The sequence below is a fragment of the Haemorhous mexicanus genome, chromosome 2, assembly GCF_027477595.1.
Source record: "Haemorhous mexicanus isolate bHaeMex1 chromosome 2, bHaeMex1.pri, whole genome shotgun sequence".
Classification (NCBI taxonomy): domain Eukaryota; kingdom Metazoa; phylum Chordata; class Aves; order Passeriformes; family Fringillidae; genus Haemorhous; species Haemorhous mexicanus.
Window position 1 is genome coordinate 92,005,835 of NC_082342.1, and position 18,122 is coordinate 92,023,956.

Sequence of the window (18,122 nt, forward strand, 5' to 3'; positions counted from 1 at the left end):
CCAATACACTGGTGCTAGCCATGTCCAGTTGCCTTGTTCTGCAACATTGCCTCCCTCACAGCACCCTGAAGGCATTTTATTTCACTGGGCTTAAGACAATAAAGCATTTGTTGTTCATCACTGTAACCATGTGTTTTTTTAGAGCTTGGTTTACCGGGCCAGTCAGGTCATGCTTAGGGCTGCAAAATAACCCAATAAGCTACAAAAGGAAGAGCCCACTTCACAATCATACCCCATCTTTGTCACAACCCACTCCTGAGGAAGCTGAAGGTTCACCTCCTCCATCCCAGCCCTTGCCAAGGGCTCAACTCCTCCAATTTTTCCCTTATTTTGAGGTCCTCCAATGGTCCTTCAAATCCACCCCTCGTATTCCCACCCAGTGCCACAGCCTGCCCTGGGTGCCCAGCAAACCCAGCTGTGCCACAATCTCTGCAGCCTCCCCCTTTCCTTGCACAGGGGCTAAAACAATTGCCATGCAACTTAGGAACCCCAGCATCTAACCACTGCTTCTGGGATGCCATCTGCTTCCTAAAGCCTCATCAGACCAATTGTCAGCCCTGGGGCTCCTGTCAGGAAAACCAAACTATCACCCCTGTTCTGACAGCAGCACATCTGTGACTTGTTTCAGACTGTGTTCACCGCAGCTCCAGCTCTTAGTCCTCACAGTGATAAAGCTTTCCCCATGAACTCACACTCGCATAAATTCAACCTGGTTTATTCCAAATATCACATAAATTAAACACATTTCCCATGAATATTGCAAATACACATGAAATGAACACTGCAATTTTTAAAAAAAGTTTTGGCTTTGTTTATGCAACAAGAAGTGCCAAATGTGGTTAGAACATGAACTTCTCCTGTATTTACTAGATACAAAAAGGTGCAGATTAATAATTTATATTTATACATATGTACACACTCCATTTCATTTCTAGCTTTAAAACAGTAAAAAATGGTTTCAAGTTTATCTACATTAAACATACTCATTTACATCTGGTCAGAAGCCCCAGATAAGAGTTGATACAATCATTTCACAACTGCAAAATTAAGGCGCTACCAAAATACCAGTTCCACTAGTGTAAAATGTAACAGGAATAGAGTGTACAGCTTTCTATTTATCAATTTAAAAGTGGACTGGAGAAGAAGGAAAAAGGAGCAGTAAGAAACATGACAAGTTCTACAGGTTAGAAGTACAAAGAGATCTCGATGACTATCAAATGAACATATTAAAATACAGTAGATAAAAGGCCTCAGTGGCAAACAATTAGTATGCTTCTGAAAGACAAAAAAGGTTAAAATATATATATCATTTTGTAGCTTGAAATTTTACAGGTGAACAACAGGTGTAGAGGTAGAGGGATTTTTTTTTTTCTTTTTGGCCTCTTTACGATGTATAAAGAAGGGCCACATTCACCACAGTGAAAAGACTCATCATATATCCCAGCATCCTTGCTTGGACAGCAAGCAAGAAAAGTGTAATGAGCTAGAAAGGCAACAAATCCTGTCTATCTCTTCCAGGAGCTCAGCTCCGATGCTTCCACATGTACCTTGGCAACAAGTTACACCTAAGCACAGACTGGCTGTAACATGGACATTTCCTCTAGAGAACAACGAGACAGCTTTTCCCATGAGGTACTACTGGATGCTGCAGATATTATATGGCAGAGGTGATTTGGTAAAAATGAAACTGGTACTTCCCCTTAAAAAGCAAGTACCACAGGGCAGTGGTGATTTTATCTATTTATTAAAGCTTTGCTATTTGATCAGCATTCAATGTTTTGGAAGAAATGTCAGCTTTGGGCTGCTAATATTATTATTTGCATCCATTCACAGACAATTCCTTTGTTCTTATCATTTATCCAAAACATCAGTCACTGAAATATTCACAAACTGCTTTAAACCTTGACTAAAAAAAAATCCCTCTACAGTTCAGCTTTCTTTTCAATAACAATCACTCTATTAACTATGCAGGCCTTCATGAACACAGTAATGTCACTTCCCATGTAGAATGTCTTTATACATTACAGAACAGCAGTAAACAACCTCTCATTTCATAGGGTTTTCTGTCAGAAGTACCTCAAAAGTAGATATCTTGAAAAAATCACTTTTGCAGAGAAGAATATTAACATTAACATTTACTGAGGCAAAGCCAAGAAGACACTAACTAGCACCTTGGTATTTTTTTTTCTTAAATGCACTCCTATCTGTAAAATTAAGCACATATAAGATCAGGGACCAGCAATATACAAATACCATCAGCATCCTCTTCCAGCTAAACTAGTAATACTCAAAACTAGGCCAGACACACAAACAAGCAAGATGAATGAGTCTCGAAGAAGTACACAGCATGGAAAGAAATGGGAAGAACAGGAAGCTAAACAGAAAGGATTGCGAGATCAAATACAGTCCATCTTCTGGTCCGAGAATTAGTTTGTGAAATCACCCTTCAGTAGCTCAGCTGACAGCTGGCTGAAGACCTACTGACTTCTGACATTTCCTCCCCACAAATACAACAATTCCTTATACTCCAGTGAATTCCTCTTCATCATCCTCAAATCCTGGAGGAAACGCATTCAACTTGAATTTTGAGTATTTTGGTGGTGGTAGCAGAGCTTGCAGAAGGCTACTGTAGAGGTTATGACATCATTGGTTGTACATTATGCACTTCACAATTCAGAGAATACACTTACAAACCACTTAAATAGAAAAGGCGTGTTCAAGGTAGAGGCAGTTACAGTACATTCAGGGTATGTTACAGAAACCATTTGTGGTAGCCATTTGCTGAAAGGAAAAAAACCGGAATTTTTGTTTCCCAGACCACAGAGGTTATAACTACAATACCCAAAGAGAGCAGGTAATATATCCCAATCACTGCATTTTAATGCAGTTTTCTTCCAGAATTCATATACAAAGTGGAAAAGAAAGTTAAAATACCTCTTCATTGACAAATAAGGAGAAAAGAACTAAAAAAGAAACCAGGCACTTTGACCATTTAGGTAAGCAGCCATTTCTTCTTACCAGACTTCTGCACATGAACAAATCTTTACATTGGTCTTGCTATGCTTGCAGCACATGGAGATTCAAGTCAACTTTTCTTCCCTGTTGGTAGTATCAGTTCTAGTTATACGAAACTATGCCAACAGAACTGGTAACACTGAGTTATTTCATTGGCAGTTGAGCATATGTTGATCATTTGACTGACAAGCGATCAATTTAACAGCTATCAAAGTTAGATATTAACAAAACAATACATAAAAAAATAATCAAAGAGACAAATGAAGTTTAACACCTGACTGAAGCTTGCATTGAGACGTGCCTTTATAGGTTCGGTTTGTGACTCCTTTCATGGTGTTACTGTGGACTGATTTCCATCACATACAGCAACTGGTACTAAACTACAATACTTTCGGTTTGAAACACGTTCAGTAGAGACCACCCCAATGAACAGGAGGTCAGCATGACACTGCAGGAAGGAGAGAGGTGGAAACCTCCCCACTTTTCATCCTTGCTGGTTCCACTGGCAGAGCAGGTGTTCAGAGTAAACTGCAGCATGTCTCCCTCTTACTTGGGGTGAAATCATTATTTCACAGCAGTGTTTATTATACTTTAGTGAGCGGCTTGGTTTGAATTTAGCAGTAAGACTGGATAGGATTACTTTGGGTTTTCTCTTCAAGAAACCAAAGTACATATTTCCAAACGTTTTGTATATACTTATTCTGCTACAACATATAAATCACAAAGGAGGGATTACCTAAGGCTACCAAATAGTGTGCTTATTCAGTAGCTATTATTCTTTCAGATAAACATCTTCAGATGCCTTAACTACAAACAGCTTAACCTGTTTTTTCCCCTCAAACTGTTATTTGCTGGAGAGAGAGAGAGAGAGAGAAAGAGAGTGGGAGATGTGGGTGTATGACAGACTGCCTTCCAATTCACTAACAGAGAGTACTGTTGGTTATAGTCCTCGTGCATACTTCTGCTGGGCAGCGTAACTCCTCTTCTGTTCACTACCTTCAAGAAAGTCTAGGAAACACCTCTACAATCCACTGTCCAATTTCCTCTTCCTACTGAGTGAAAATTCAGATCACATGCAGGCCAGTGGCACTACTCTAGTACTTAACTCTCTTGGCTAGAAACATCAATTCTATCAAAATACTTTGAAGCAATTATCCACATCCATCAGCTACATTCTAAATGTAGCACAGCTCTGCAGAGGCTCCTTTTTCACCAGGACAACAGGAGAGTGTGCAAGGCTTGGTGAATACCCAGAAAACAAACCGATGCAATCGATGGATGCAGGACGCGGTCAGAAAGGGCTGTTCCTCCTTGAAGGAATCTTAAAAAAATACAAAAAACAACCCCTCCCCTTCTGCCCTCCCCCCAGAACAACCTGTCATGAGATGTTTTTGGTGCCCACTCACAACAAAAGTCCATGTTATCTGGGTCTTTTGCGAGTCACAAATATCAATACGCGCCTGATGGCGATTAGACGATCCTTCAGGGAGGTCATAGCCAGTATAGCCAGCTGAGCTCTGTTTTCCAGAGGCAACACTGCCAAGAGCCACCAGTACCAGGCAGGACCACTGGGGTTACTCTGCAAAAGGATGGAAAAACATGCAGTTATGTATTCGCCAGCCCAACCCCACAAAGAACATCACCCTCCTTCTCACGTTCTATTTGCTAAGAAAGTCACCACAAAACAAGCAACAACTGAACACTTAATTGCAGGTGTTCTCTTTATCTGTATACACCATTAAGATTTATCTTTTCAGCTACCAAATTACACAGGTATATTGTTTACCATGCTTTATGCCAACAGACTAAAATTAGGCAAATAGAAGTCTAGAATGTATAAACTGCAGCAACAATCTGTCAGAAAACAGTCTAGTGTTAAAATTCTGTGTAGAATAAGGCTGCATAAGTAGGCAGGTTTTATTACCTGTGGCTCTGGTTCTTTTCCTGGCATAGATCCAAAATGATTGAGAATTTGCACTTTCATATTGTCTTTAAGTGAAGTGAACCAGGCAACAGCTTGATCATAGACTGAATCGTGAAGGCGGACAAGTTCTTCATATTCTGGTCCTTCAACCTTATTGTTAAAAGAAGGGAGATGGAACAAAACAGGTTTGATACCGTGAAGTCCACATGCTTCCCCAGAAGCAAACGAAGCAAAATAATGCAGTGACTACAGCTCTTCAAATGTCCTTATGTAAGCCAACTGTGCCTAAGTCTCACATTTCAAACCTGTGATGCTGGAGTCTTTTTACCCTCTCCTAGGTGTTCTGAAATGATATTTCTTGGAGCAGTAACTGCCTCACTAGTATCCATTCCTAAATGCTGGCATAAAAGAAGACTGTGCTCTCTAATCCTGGGACACATTTATAATCTCAAACCCACAACCTCGAGTCCCTGTCACAGAATGACCTCTGGACAGTGGTACATTATCTGGCAAAACAAAACAAACACTACTGCCACCGAGCACAGAGACGGGGGGGCTACAGCACTTGAGAGACCAGCACTATTTTATAGAAGTGGTAAGGCCATGGTAGGACAGCCAAGGAGAAGGAGGAGGGTAGACACCCGAGCAGGCAGGAAGCAGGGAAAGTGAAGCTTTCCCAATACCAGAAACAGCCATGAAGAAACACCCTCATTGAAGCAGAGTGTTTTAGTTGCAAAGGCCTACTATTAGCTATTAGGGAAAAAAAAAGGAAAAAAAAAAAGCAAAAACCACTACAAACTGGTGATTTGTGGGGTTTTTTGGGAGTTTTGATTCTGAATTTTTGTTTGGGGGTCTTTTTTTCCCTTTAGTATGTGCACATCACATAAGCGATTTCACCTATGCTACTCACTCAGGTACACATCTGATCCACCTACTCTAGATGCCCTTGACAATCAAGGAGAAGCAGTTCTAGAGAACAATTAATCTCATCTTAAGGTAAGTATCTAAGAGCATATAAAACAGGTAGCTTTGGACTGAGATTTTTGACCATCAGACATATGGATGTAGGGCACTAAACAGACACCAGTCTCTAATGTGAGACAAGGTAAATCTCACTAATTATGAAGAGGTGGATTGCTGAGACCATCTATAAACAATGCCTGTATACCTGAGTTCCACTACTCTTCACTAGGGATTTAAACAGAGCACAACCCTCACTCTGAGCAGATTGCCTATTCCAGTCTTTCACATGATGAGCTCAACCTTTTGTGGCCTGGCAAACAACTGCATCACCCTACACAGGTTAGAAAAGCGCTGCTAAGGCTTTACAGACTTTCACTTCAACTGTGAGAGTACTCTAGAGCTGTATGACAGAACTGACTTCATCAACTGGCAGGAGATTACTGCTAAGCTCCATGTTAATAGCTACCAAAGTTTTGTAGACACAGACTAAGGATGATCCAGAAAGCATGGCCAAAAATTCAACTTTTGGCCAACACCTATCACAAACACCTGCCTTGATGCAGCTTTGCTAAGAGGACTTGTTTTTAAAAGCTACTTCTCTCTCTGCATGTCTCTCTCTGTTCTCAGTCAGCTCTAATGGATGCTTGTACAGGGCACAGTTAACTACGTGTCCCTAAGAACTCATTTTAAGAGCAGACTCTCACATTTATCTGAGGACCTGTTCTGTAAATGAGAACTTGGAGGACATATGAAGTGTGCCAACTGTCTGTTCAGTGCAAAAGAACAGCCAGTTCTCTACCAATGGGAGCATGTGCTTTTAGAAGGCTTTAAATTCTGTACAAGTTTGAAAATGTTACTCTGACCTCACCTACACACCATGACCTCAGCATCGTAGAAGTTACTTTGAGATCCATGAAAGGAGTGTAACACTTTAAGCAGAGATAATTATAAGGGAAGAAAGGAAGAAAAGGAAAGATACAAAGTTTGTTCCATGGTTTTTAAAACAGAGCTTTAGTGTATTTGTAATGATATTGGCTTAAAAATAATGCACAGCTAGCTTGAAATGCAACAAGGAAAGGCTATTTAAGTGAATCCAGCAATACATGGGTATGAATAACTTTGCACCATAGATCACCTTTTTATCTTCAAGATACTCGATGTTTGCTGTGTTATATCCATCTCGCTGGCCATGGCTTAAGACCCTAAAACGACGGACACCAACTGTATCAACAACTGAGCGTCCATCAGGAAAAAACTTTACGTCCCTGATCTCTAATATACAGCCATGATCTGCAAATCTGAAATGACAGAAGGGCATAAAAGCGGAAGTCATCAACAAGTGTTTATAGACATCAGGACAAATAATGGGCCTAATTCACCATTTCTTAGTTGAAAGAGGATTCTGCTTTGGTGACAATACATTTCTGCTTATTCACATAAGCCACACAACCCCCACCCTTTCTGCTTTCCCTCAGAGGACCTGGGCAGCAGCATTTCAGGGCAGGTTTATGGGGTGGGAGGACTGGAAAGGGACAGGAAACTAAATGAAGCATGTTTCATGGTGGGAGTTGCCAGCTGCTGGTGGCAAATTCATCTGGTTTGCAAAGAAAACAAGATGGGTAAAGGTACTGTAAGGAAAGTACAGAAAGTGAGGAACAAATGCATGGCTGTGAGGGCTATCCCCCTACTCCAAGGTGTAAAGACTGCAAACTTTAGAAGAAAAAAGCTTTCCATATAACAAGTCTTTTCTTGCATTTGTTTCCTTTTAAAAAAAAAGTCAAATCAAACTCAAAATACCCTCTTCAAAAGACACATTCATATCCACTATATTTAAAGTAGTAGTGTGTTTTAATCACACCCTGGAAACAGGCATGATATTAACTTTACTTTTACTTTATCAAGCTTATCTAACTCTACCTTTGTGGTGCAGTGATTTCACTAGAGAGGCTGATTGCACAATGACTCTCCATCACAATACACTTGCAGGTCTACAACTCAGCCTACTGTTAAGCAGGAGAAAGCACTGTATCTAGTCTCAATCTCAAGATACCAAACCCTACAGGGTCTAAAAAATTCTTTATCATGGAAATGCTTGTTTTACTAGGGCTTGGTAATTTCTTACAATGGAGTGATGAAGAAATGACTCCTGTTTCTGCTCTACCAGAAATCATGCATTTGGGACGGGTGGGGAACAAATGTTCTCTCCCAGCCAGTGTACAGGAAAAAAATCAGGAAGAGCAGGAGGAGCAGAGCCACACAGAGCTAAGTCCTGGAGCTCTACCAACAGGACTGATTAAAAAAAGCAAGTCTGTTAGTTTGTTATAGCAATATTACACTATACACTATTTAAACAGTGACATAACTATTGTTTTTAATTAACAATTTTAGTGACATTCATACTGGATTTAGAAATTAATACAGAAGTGATGATTTTGTCTTTTTTGTTCTTAGAGGAGTTACTTTTGGGTAGACAGGGACCTGAATCAGAGAGACAAGAAAGCACCTGGAGACAGGCATAACATGCGCTGACAACATTAAGAGCTTATATTCTTTTACCAACTATAAGTTAAAAGGGAGAAGTAAAACAGAGGAAGGTAACGAACTAAACATGCTCTGTCACTGTGTTTTTAAAGGGAGGTATGTATCAATGTCTCAGCAGATGAGGCAAAACAAGTTTCCCCACTTCTTGTATTCCCAAGTTGATTTCGCAATTTTGAATAAACAGAAGAACTTCTTTACTTGTGTAAGAAGCTGGAACAGCCTGCCAGGTGTCTGCAGATTAAGGTTTCCTGCACTTCAGTGCTTTATTTAAGTCATCATGCTCAAAAAGTTTAATTATTTCAGTAACTCAAAACAGATAGGACATAGAAATCTAACCATACTGTTCATTTTAAAATACCCTTCATGATGTTATTTAATAAAGCAATTATTGTGTTTTGGGGATTGTAATGCCATGGCCCTCTGTATATTATACCTGATTCCAAATAAGTTTGGCTCTTCCACAGCCTGCAGGGATGTAAGGAGAGTTATCACTGAAGTCCTAGGGTAATTCTGTCCTCACTCTCACAAGTATTTTCTTCCAGAAAATTGGTAATAGACCTGAGGACTGTGGAACATCAGCTGCTGCGGGAGTCTAAACTCCACTGAGTGCAATACTGACAGCATGCCAAATGGCATTGCAACACGGCCACAGCTGACTGGAAGCTGCAGCATCTCCTGTACTCTTACAGCTACCTTACTGTCCAGTCTGGGAGAAAAATAAAATTTCCCTCCCCCCAAGAAGCATGGAGTGGACAAGGAAAGGCTGCCAAGCCTCAGTAACGACTGCCCCCTTCTCAGCTCCAGTGATGATCACATACAAAAATGCTGCTCCTGAGGATGCCTGTCTAATGTGTTCTTAAAAACTCCCATGTTCATCATCCATTCTACAGCCTGACAATGTAGCTTCTGAAGTCAGCAACTATTGCATCTCATAAGGCAAACATCTCAAGATCACCTTGTGCTTCTCCCATGAGCATGGTCTCAAAACCCCATTATCTGTGAAACATTTAAACTTGAAGGCTTTAGTAGAATCAGAGGATAGTTTTGTGTTGTAAGGGACCTTTATTCTAGTCAGTCTCTGCATAGGGAGCTGGAAACACATCAGTGTCAGAATTCACAAAAATGAATGAAAGGTATGATCATATAGAAAGACAATGTAACCCACTCACTGCAGATAGTTTAGACATTGCAACACAGCAGTAGAGACAAACATTCAAATTCAACATCCAGCAGCAAAACAGACTTCTCAGCCAAGTGTATACTTTGTCTCATTAAAATGATACCACTCTTTCAGGAAAGCTATGGGAGGTCTGAATGTTTTGTCTTATTTTTGTTTTGTTTCTTTTTAAACTGAGTAGACAGAGGGGGAACCTTACCCAGACAGTCAGTTTTCCCTGGAACAAACAGGCCAGCAAGCTTTGCAAACACACAGCCAATTAAATGCTATTTTTGGAGCCTGTAGTAGCAGGATGAGTTGCATTCTTGCTATTATCCAACAGGGGAGTAATAAAATTACATCTTTGTGTAAAAAGGAATGCTTGAAGTTCAGAACTAAGAAGTAAAGCAACTTTAGTATTGGTTCATACAGGACTGGAAGGAATCACAGTGGTTTGGGGAGACAAGTATACCGTGCTGCAGTATTCCATTAGCTCACAGCAGCCTCTGCAACAACAGGACATTCTCAGCTCATCTCCTTACCCTTTTAATTCATCAGCTAAGCACATCCCAAACTGCTTGGTACCAGTTTCCATGCATCTTCTTATCATTAGGCGATAGCGAGGTTCAAAGACATGGAGTGGACAAGGGATGGTAGGAAAGGCCATGGTACAAACGAAGATGGGAACATCTTTATTCAAACTGTAAGAAAATTGTTAAAAAAAAAAAATCACCTTTTTTTCTGGGTGCTGCTATATTCAGCATATATCCTTAACAGAAGACAAATGGCTTCCTTAGAGTCAATCTTTGTAAATGCATATCTCTTTGAGGTTTGCCATTTTCACCAGACAAACAATATTTCAGGACTCTTTTCCTTAATACATTAAGTAAACAATCCCTCTAACCTACTTCCAGAAAGGAAAAAAGTCAAGAAATAGCCAATTTCCCAAAAACATGCACAGTGATACATCTTATACTCATGGCAAGATTTTGGTGACAACTTTTCACAGTAATAAAGTACTTAACACCCAGCCATGTTCAAAGCAAAATGGCAGAGAATCCCTTAACTCAGTAAATCCCTTTGATTTCAAAGCCATTAATCCACTTCATTTTTTTTTCAGGATTAACTGCTTATTTTGTTTTACTTTTTAGCTGAGTTATAGCACAACATACGCAAGTCACTGGCAAAATTGGATCCTTGAACTTTTCCTGACCTGAAGTATAACCCATTGATAATTTGAATTCTATTCACAAAAAACACCCACTGTAACTTCTAAAGCTATTAAGCTGTTTCATAGGAAAAAGCAATTATCTTTATTTTAAGAATATTGTTTTGCCTCTCCACCATCCAAGCACATTGTTACTTGTTTATCTGCAACATACACGTCAAAAATAAAAAACATCTGGCAGGTTCATTTACAAATTCATTCCTTTGGTGCATTTTCTTAAGCAAATTAATCTTCTTCAGTAATTTAGACTGAAAAATACATTTTTGTAACAGCTGTCAGTAGTATAAAGAGGGCCTACTTTGACAATTCCTTCATTTCTTCATCATAAACTTTCTTCCTTTCAGATAATTCCTCTGGCAAGTAACGGACTATCAGCTCTTCTGTAAGGACGGTCTTCTTGTAAGTTCTGCTTGCCAGAAACTACAAGGAACAGTCAACTCTTAAGTCTGGTAACAAGAAAACAAGTAACATCTCTTCCTCCCAGTCTATTCTTCCCTGAGGCCCAAGTGCACATTAGTTAGGACTGTACAGATTCCTCACCCTTTTAAGCCTCCAGGCACCAAAGCTTCCACTTCAGCCTATGTGGTTCACCCCACTGTCCTTTTAACCCCATCCCCTTTTTTGGCAGAAGTTGTACTACCCAGAAGAAAAGGTAGTCCATCCTCACTTTTGCAAAGATACATGTATCTTTTTCATCTAAGCTGTCAGCTTACTGGCAAGAAGCACTACCCTATGTCTGCTGCTGACAAGTGTTGACCAAGGAGCAACCATTCCTCACATACCACAGTTTCCACTCAACCTGGAGATTTGGTATGAACATGGCTATGGAGGTGCCCCCCAGGCATGAGCCTGATGTGATACTGGAAGCCTCCATTTCTTTAAGAACCAGCTAAACCACCTGTATTCCAATGAATGCCAAATATATCCTTCAGTAAATTAGCACAGCTTGATGTTGTCGGTACTGTCTTGTTCTGCTTTCACAGAACCATGGGTTGGAAGGGTCCTTTAAATGTCATTTAGTCCAACCCCTTCAGTGAGCAGGGACATCTTCAAACGGATCAGATTGCTCAGAGCCCCCCATCCAACACGACCTTTAATGTTTCCAGCGATGGAGAATCTGCCAACTCCCTGGGCAACCTCTTCCAGTGTTCCATCACCCTCATGGTAAAAAACTCCTTCCTTACATCTAATCTCTTTAAATCAACTCTTTCACTTTAAAAGCATTAGCCCCCTACTAAATGTCTGTCCCTATCTTTTTATAAACCCCCCTGAAGTACTGTAAGGCCAAGAGCAGGTCTTCCCAGAGCCTTCTCCTCACCAGGCTGAACAACCACAACTCTCAGCCTTTCTTCATAGGAGAGGTGCTCCAGCCCCAAACCACATTCATGGCCCTTCTCTGGACTTGCTGCACCCCTGTGCTGGGGACCCCAGAGCTGGATGCAACATTCCAGGTGGGTCTCACCATAGAGGAGTAGAGGGACAGAATCCCATCCCCACCCAGCTGGTCACACTGCTATGGCTGCAGCTCACAAGCGGAGCACAGAAAATCTCCACATAAATGTTTTTAGAAGAGCACAAGTTTGTGCAGTTTTGTTAATTGGGGCAAGGACATACTTACTTCTGACAGCTTTTCCTTGCAGAGTGGGCAGAGTGGATTATGGTCAAGGCAACGCTCAAGGCATTTGAGGCAAAAGGTGTGTCCACAGGGTGTGGTAACAGGTTCGTAGAACAACCTTAAGATGAAAACATAGAACAGAAAAGCTAAGCTGGCAACAGAAAGAACTCCCAATGTGTGGAGAGGAAAGAGTCCTAGCTCTTTCTTTCTTTTCTGCTTTTGTATAAAGCACAGGTGGACAGGCATTACCCAAGGATACAAGAAAGGTTTTCCTTTTTACAAGTGGTAAAGAACGGAGAACTGCATACATAATGGAGAAAACCACATCTGTAAAGATTCACCAGATGTAAGGTTCAGCAAAAAGGAACAGAATAATGATTTAGACATTCTCTGGCAGGTTTCTCTTCCTGCACCATGATAACCTTTTTCAGAAAGGCTTTGTTATGTTAATGCCAGGACAACACAGTCATACCTCATGCAGAGGGAACACTCAAAGTCCGACGCATCCACCAGAGTTGTCGGTATTTCACTTGAAGTGTCAGTGGTGTTTTCAGGTAAAGCATCTCCATCTAAGTAGTCAAGAAGATTATTATAGAAAAGATGTAAGCATTACTGCATTTTCCAATGTTCTTCATGCCATTAACTTTCCATAAAAAACCTAATTTGTGTCTTTTCTTTTCTGAAGTTTTGTTTCTAACAAACATACCTCCCATCTAAGTTTTAGATTTTTTGGCAGGAGATCTTTTGGAGAGCAGAGGATGACGTCTGTAGCCAGAGAATACACTTCAGAGCTGAATACCCATTATTTGCTTTTCCAAAACTGATTGTTTTGTGGGTTTTCCTAGGCTAGTTTTTAAAATATTCTGCTATTGCTTTCCCACCACCACCCCCACATCAGCCAGGCCAGATGTTTTCAAGTACATTAGGTCCAGAATTTAATTTGTTTACACACAGTCAAAATATTTCATCACAGTTTATTATAGATTTCTCAGCAGGGGTAATTTTTCTTACAAATATAAAAAAGGCTTACATTTTTCTAGACTAGGCTGTTCTGGAAATCCCAAATTTCAGACAGCTTAAAAGTTAAAAGGACTACTGAAGCTGCATTAGCTAACACAGCTTTTATTAGCTCAACAATCTGCAAACAGAGAGGCACAACCCTTCACTTAAAATTCTACCCAGATTGATTTTTGGGGGTGGTTTATATCTCTGGGTTAAACTCACTTTAAGGGTATGCACTTCAAACTTCACAGCAGCATTATTGAGGCTCAGAAGCTATCAGCTCCAGCTTCTGCTGACATTTACACCAGCAAATTCTGCAACTTCTTTTACAATTTGCATCTTTGTGATCAGTTGCAACAGAGCTGTGACTGCTGCCTCCACATGTTTTTTATTAACCAAATTCTTGACCATTTTAAAAGCTCTGCTTTTTATGTTAAGTTAAAATACTAGGATGCTTTGTTAAAGAGTAACTTATGCTCAGCATCTGGTTTGTCTCCAGCACAGACAGGATAGGTGGTGTGTGGCCTACAAAGAAAAACAGTGCTATCTTTAACCTACATCTCACATGTTAGCATTTAGTAATTGCAAGAACCTGGCTGAGTTAATTCTGCAAATAGTAACATGGCACTGGGACCTAGAACACACCAGAAATTAGTGCTTATGGGTAAAACCCGATCTCTGGCCCTCCCTGTGAAGATACAGATGGGTCAGATTTCACAATCTATTTACTGAGTCTGCAGTTCACAGGCAAGTACAGGGTTTTTCCTCCACAGCAACATGACCAGAAACTGGTCACATATATATATATCTTTTGTAGAGGTCAAAGACAGCTGTACTTGAAGACATTGTAACATTTTCAGGCACAAGTCAAACTCCTGGAGGTGTGGGTAGTTTTTTTTTTTCTTTAAGGGAAAAAATTCACATCAGCACAGCAACATTTTCTAAGTCTATGTTAATTATTACACTACTCAGTAATGTACTGCCTTCAGCATTTTTAGCCCTGAGTATTAAAGCCACTCTGGAGGTCTTTGTTAGAAGCTTGAGAAGCATACAAATTGTAAGCACAGCTATCAAGTAACAGAAAACTGGGGAGTGGGTGCTTATTACCATTGAAAAGGCTTCTTTGTTTGCTTGGAAAATTTCATGTAAAGTTGCATGTGACCGTTTCTAATGCCAGTTAAATATTAGTTTCCAGGCTTACTTCATCTTTCAATCATATAAAAAGACAATGAAGTTCAGCTATAGCTGAGACCTAGAAAATGGAAATGGCACTACCAACACGAAGACTAAAGTGCAAGCGGATTACATACACATTACATTGGAAATGGCCCATCTGAGAACGAAAAATACAGTTTTCAGTCAGTGAACTTAAACTGCTCTGGAATAAGGTAAATAGGTTGCTAGAGCAGAAACAGACACACCAGAGAACAAAATATTATCCCAATTCCTGCAGAGAATGTTTTACTGACCCCTATAAAAAGGGAGGAGTTAAAAAGTTTACAGTTTTTCAGTATGTGCAAGAGAAATCACTTTTCTAAGCCACAACACAAACCTTTTTTAAGAATCTTATTGGGGACATCCAAACTCTGCAAATCCCTCATATCACTGGACAGCTTTCTTTTTAAGCCAACCCCAGGTAAACTGGAGAGAATAGCTCCCAAAGACTTCTTGTTGTCATCAAAGTAGAGATCCAGAACATGATGGGTAGCAGAAGAATCAGTGCTTCTGAATACATCAGATTCTTGGGACGGAGTTTTTGTTAACCTGAACATAGTATCCTAAAAAAGTAAGAACAGTTATATACAGCATGAGACAATTCTGGCTTGCTTTTATCAATTAGTTTTATCAGCAATAGATCAATGTTCCCACAAGGAGCCTAGCAATGGAGAAAGGACTGTATCAAAGGTCACTTCCCAATTGCATGAAGCAGGGGGCATGACTCTCCCTACAGCTCCTGTCTCTAGAAATTATGTTTCTGTCATACTAAAATCTTCAGTAGAAAAAATTACAAACCCAATTGACCCCCACATGAAGGCATCACATTGTTTTCTGAAGAAAAAGGATCACTCTCTTATTTTTCTGAGGAAGTACATCCCAAATAGAGATCCAAAGCAACGGAGAGAACAAGCTTATCGTGAAAGCAAGTGCCTACTCAGGTGCAGACAAAGACAATGGCACACAGATCAGAAAGATTCATATACTATTTTTGGTATTTTTATGTTGAACACTTTTTGCTTTACCTTTGAGGACCCAGCAACAGAGTTATCTTCCACAGCTGACTGTGTGTTTATGCTACTCAGAAATGCAGGTTTCAATCTTGTATGGGATGTTCGACTAGAGAAAGGTGCTGTTAGACTATCATGCACATTTTCAAAGGCTGGGAAAAACATCTCACACATTATCTAGTCAATTAGAGAGAAAAAAAAAAGAAAAGGTAATAATTACAACATAGATATTTATGTTTAAGTGGATGCAGATGCACAAACTTCACAGTTTCTAGATGCCAAGAAGCTTGAAACATCCAAGACATCCTGCATTCCCCAATGCCCATGGGAAACCTGGATGGCAATGTCCACCACAACCACAGTCACAGTCACATTCCAAGGTGCTCTTCTGGTGCCCATCTCCCTTATCAAAGGATTCTGCTCCCTAACAGCAAGCAGGGCAGCAGTTTGTTGCATCCTTCTCCCGATCCTACCCTTCTCCATTTTGACCCTGCCTCCAGAACTCTTCAGACCATGCTTTCCCATTAAAACCAGTTAACAAAGATGTATTTAAACATTCCTTGTTTCTTCATCCATCTCCTCCATCTTCAAGGAGATTTAACCCCTAGCTTAAAGCCTGTTTCTCTTCTCACCAGTCCACACCAAGCATCTTGCCAAATCCTGATCTCATTTTTATAAAAACCTGCCTGTGTGGATGGTCACAGAGAACCTGATGATGGGCCTGTTAGCACTTAATGTGTCTAACTTCCCATAAGGAACAAAATGGTACAAAGACTGCAGGATTTTTCCAGCACAGGGCAGCACACTGCTTCCTCTCCTCAATCCTCTGCCACTTCCCACATAAAAGTCATTTTTTGATGGGTACTAAAATTAGCAGCCTCAAGCCTACGCAGTGGAATTCACAAATGTATAATCCCTCTGGATGAGGCATCAACCAAAATCAAGAGGTGCCTCACAGAGCATAATGCTAAAAAGGCTTATTGGAGAATCTCCTGAATCAAACTATCCTTTGGGTGTTTACTATCACCTGAAATACCATGAATTTTACTTGGTTGTGGGATTAAAAGCAACACAATGGCCAAATGGCTAGTAAATACATTTTATACCTTTTGGGCTTCTTTCTTCATTGAGCTCCATTCAGGATTTAAGGCAACACAATAAAGAAATTCCTTCAATGCTTCCTCAGTCCTTTCCAATCCAGAAAGAGCTTTTGCTTTCACATAATGGCCCTGTTCACACAAAAGAAATGTACAAATCTAGAGATCATTTCTGAAGTGGCAGCAATTCACCTGAAAACAAACCTGAAAGTCCAAGTCATTCTGCAAGTGAAGAACAAGATGTTTTTCAGGTAACAACCTCTTTGACATGGGTGATTGAAAGAAATTCAGTCCCTTCTGGTGAAAAAAGATTCCCCAGGAACCCTCTGCTGTATCATCCCTTGCCAAAAGCATTGCTCATTTCATGAGAGAAGAACTGGGAATAAGGAGGGGTGTTTTTCCTCCCAGGGGCAAAGTCTACTACACATCCCACTGTGCTTGGATACACCAGTGAACAGCTTCACAAACCAGGACAAACTTAAAAAGTAAGACATCTGCACAGAAAAGGCTGCGGCACAGGGCAGCCTGGAAGTGGCAACTGAGAGACTTCATGATAGTCACTTCTCCTGGATGTCTTACTAGACAGAGATAAATTTTCACCTGTCTAATTTGGCCCAAAACCATAATGAATTTAGGGCAATGTACCAATGCTTAATGTGAAGCCTTTTAACCCACCCTACCTCTCCCATGTTCTGGAGTAACACATCCATGGCCAACAGCTATGGTAGCCAGCTTGGGAATAAATCCTACTTTACTTTACTTGTTACTAGTAGCAAGAGTGGAATGTTTCGCCTCTGAATTTACCCGCAAATATCAAACTACAGTTCTAATCTGACTACAGAAATTACTTCCTTTACAATGAAAAGAAACTAAGTGTGCACTTAAAACATTTCCCTCTTGCTTATGAGACAGAAGCATGCTCTACTAGTCTACCCCTGACCCATGTGAACATCCATCCCTAGGCTGCACTGAAAATACAGGTTCATGCATCTAAGAGACTAGCTAGATAAGCAGATCCACTTTTCTCACTTCAAAATAATGTTGAAAGATCCAGTATCACATATCTTCCTCAGCAGGTAACTCCCTCATTCTTTCAATACTGCTGTCCAAGCTGAGACCTGTTGAGATCTTTACCATTCCACTGGAATTGGAAGAACGAAGCTTATGCCAAAAGCAAGCAGCAAGCACGGCATAGGCCAGGTTAATTAACACAATTACCATTTGGTGACCTGTACAAGAAGTCTCAGTACACATCGATTCTCTCCAGGTGAGATACATTTTTCTTTTCCTGAATGCAGCAAGAAGAGAGACCCTGACCTTCTTACCTGGATGCTTGCACAGCCTCCATATAACCTT

At 40.4% G+C, this 18,122-nt stretch overlaps 1 protein-coding gene across 2 annotated transcripts in view; it reads right to left on the reverse strand.

The window, feature by feature from the left end:
• Positions 1–699: 699 nt before the first annotated feature.
• The window catches only part of LONRF2 (LON peptidase N-terminal domain and ring finger 2), a 34,006-nt gene continuing 16,583 nt past the window's right edge, over positions 700–18,122 (reverse strand). The window contains exons 3-12 of one of the 2 annotated variants that reach the window (XM_059839512.1): positions 16,776–16,898; positions 15,685–15,846; positions 14,997–15,222; positions 12,915–13,011; positions 12,446–12,560; positions 11,126–11,247; positions 10,142–10,300; positions 7,038–7,200; positions 4,940–5,089; positions 700–4,594 (exon numbers count right to left, since the gene is read on the reverse strand). In XM_059839512.1, the coding sequence (XP_059695495.1) occupies positions 4,436–4,594; positions 4,940–5,089; positions 7,038–7,200; positions 10,142–10,300; positions 11,126–11,247; positions 12,446–12,560; positions 12,915–13,011; positions 14,997–15,222; positions 15,685–15,846; positions 16,776–16,898 (1,476 nt within the window). In that variant the 3' untranslated portion in view covers positions 700–4,435. The remainder of the gene's footprint in view (positions 4,595–4,939; positions 5,090–7,037; positions 7,201–10,141; positions 10,301–11,125; positions 11,248–12,445; positions 12,561–12,914; positions 13,012–14,996; positions 15,223–15,684; positions 15,847–16,775; positions 16,899–18,122) is intronic. The other variant, XR_009485437.1, reaches the window with a different exon arrangement.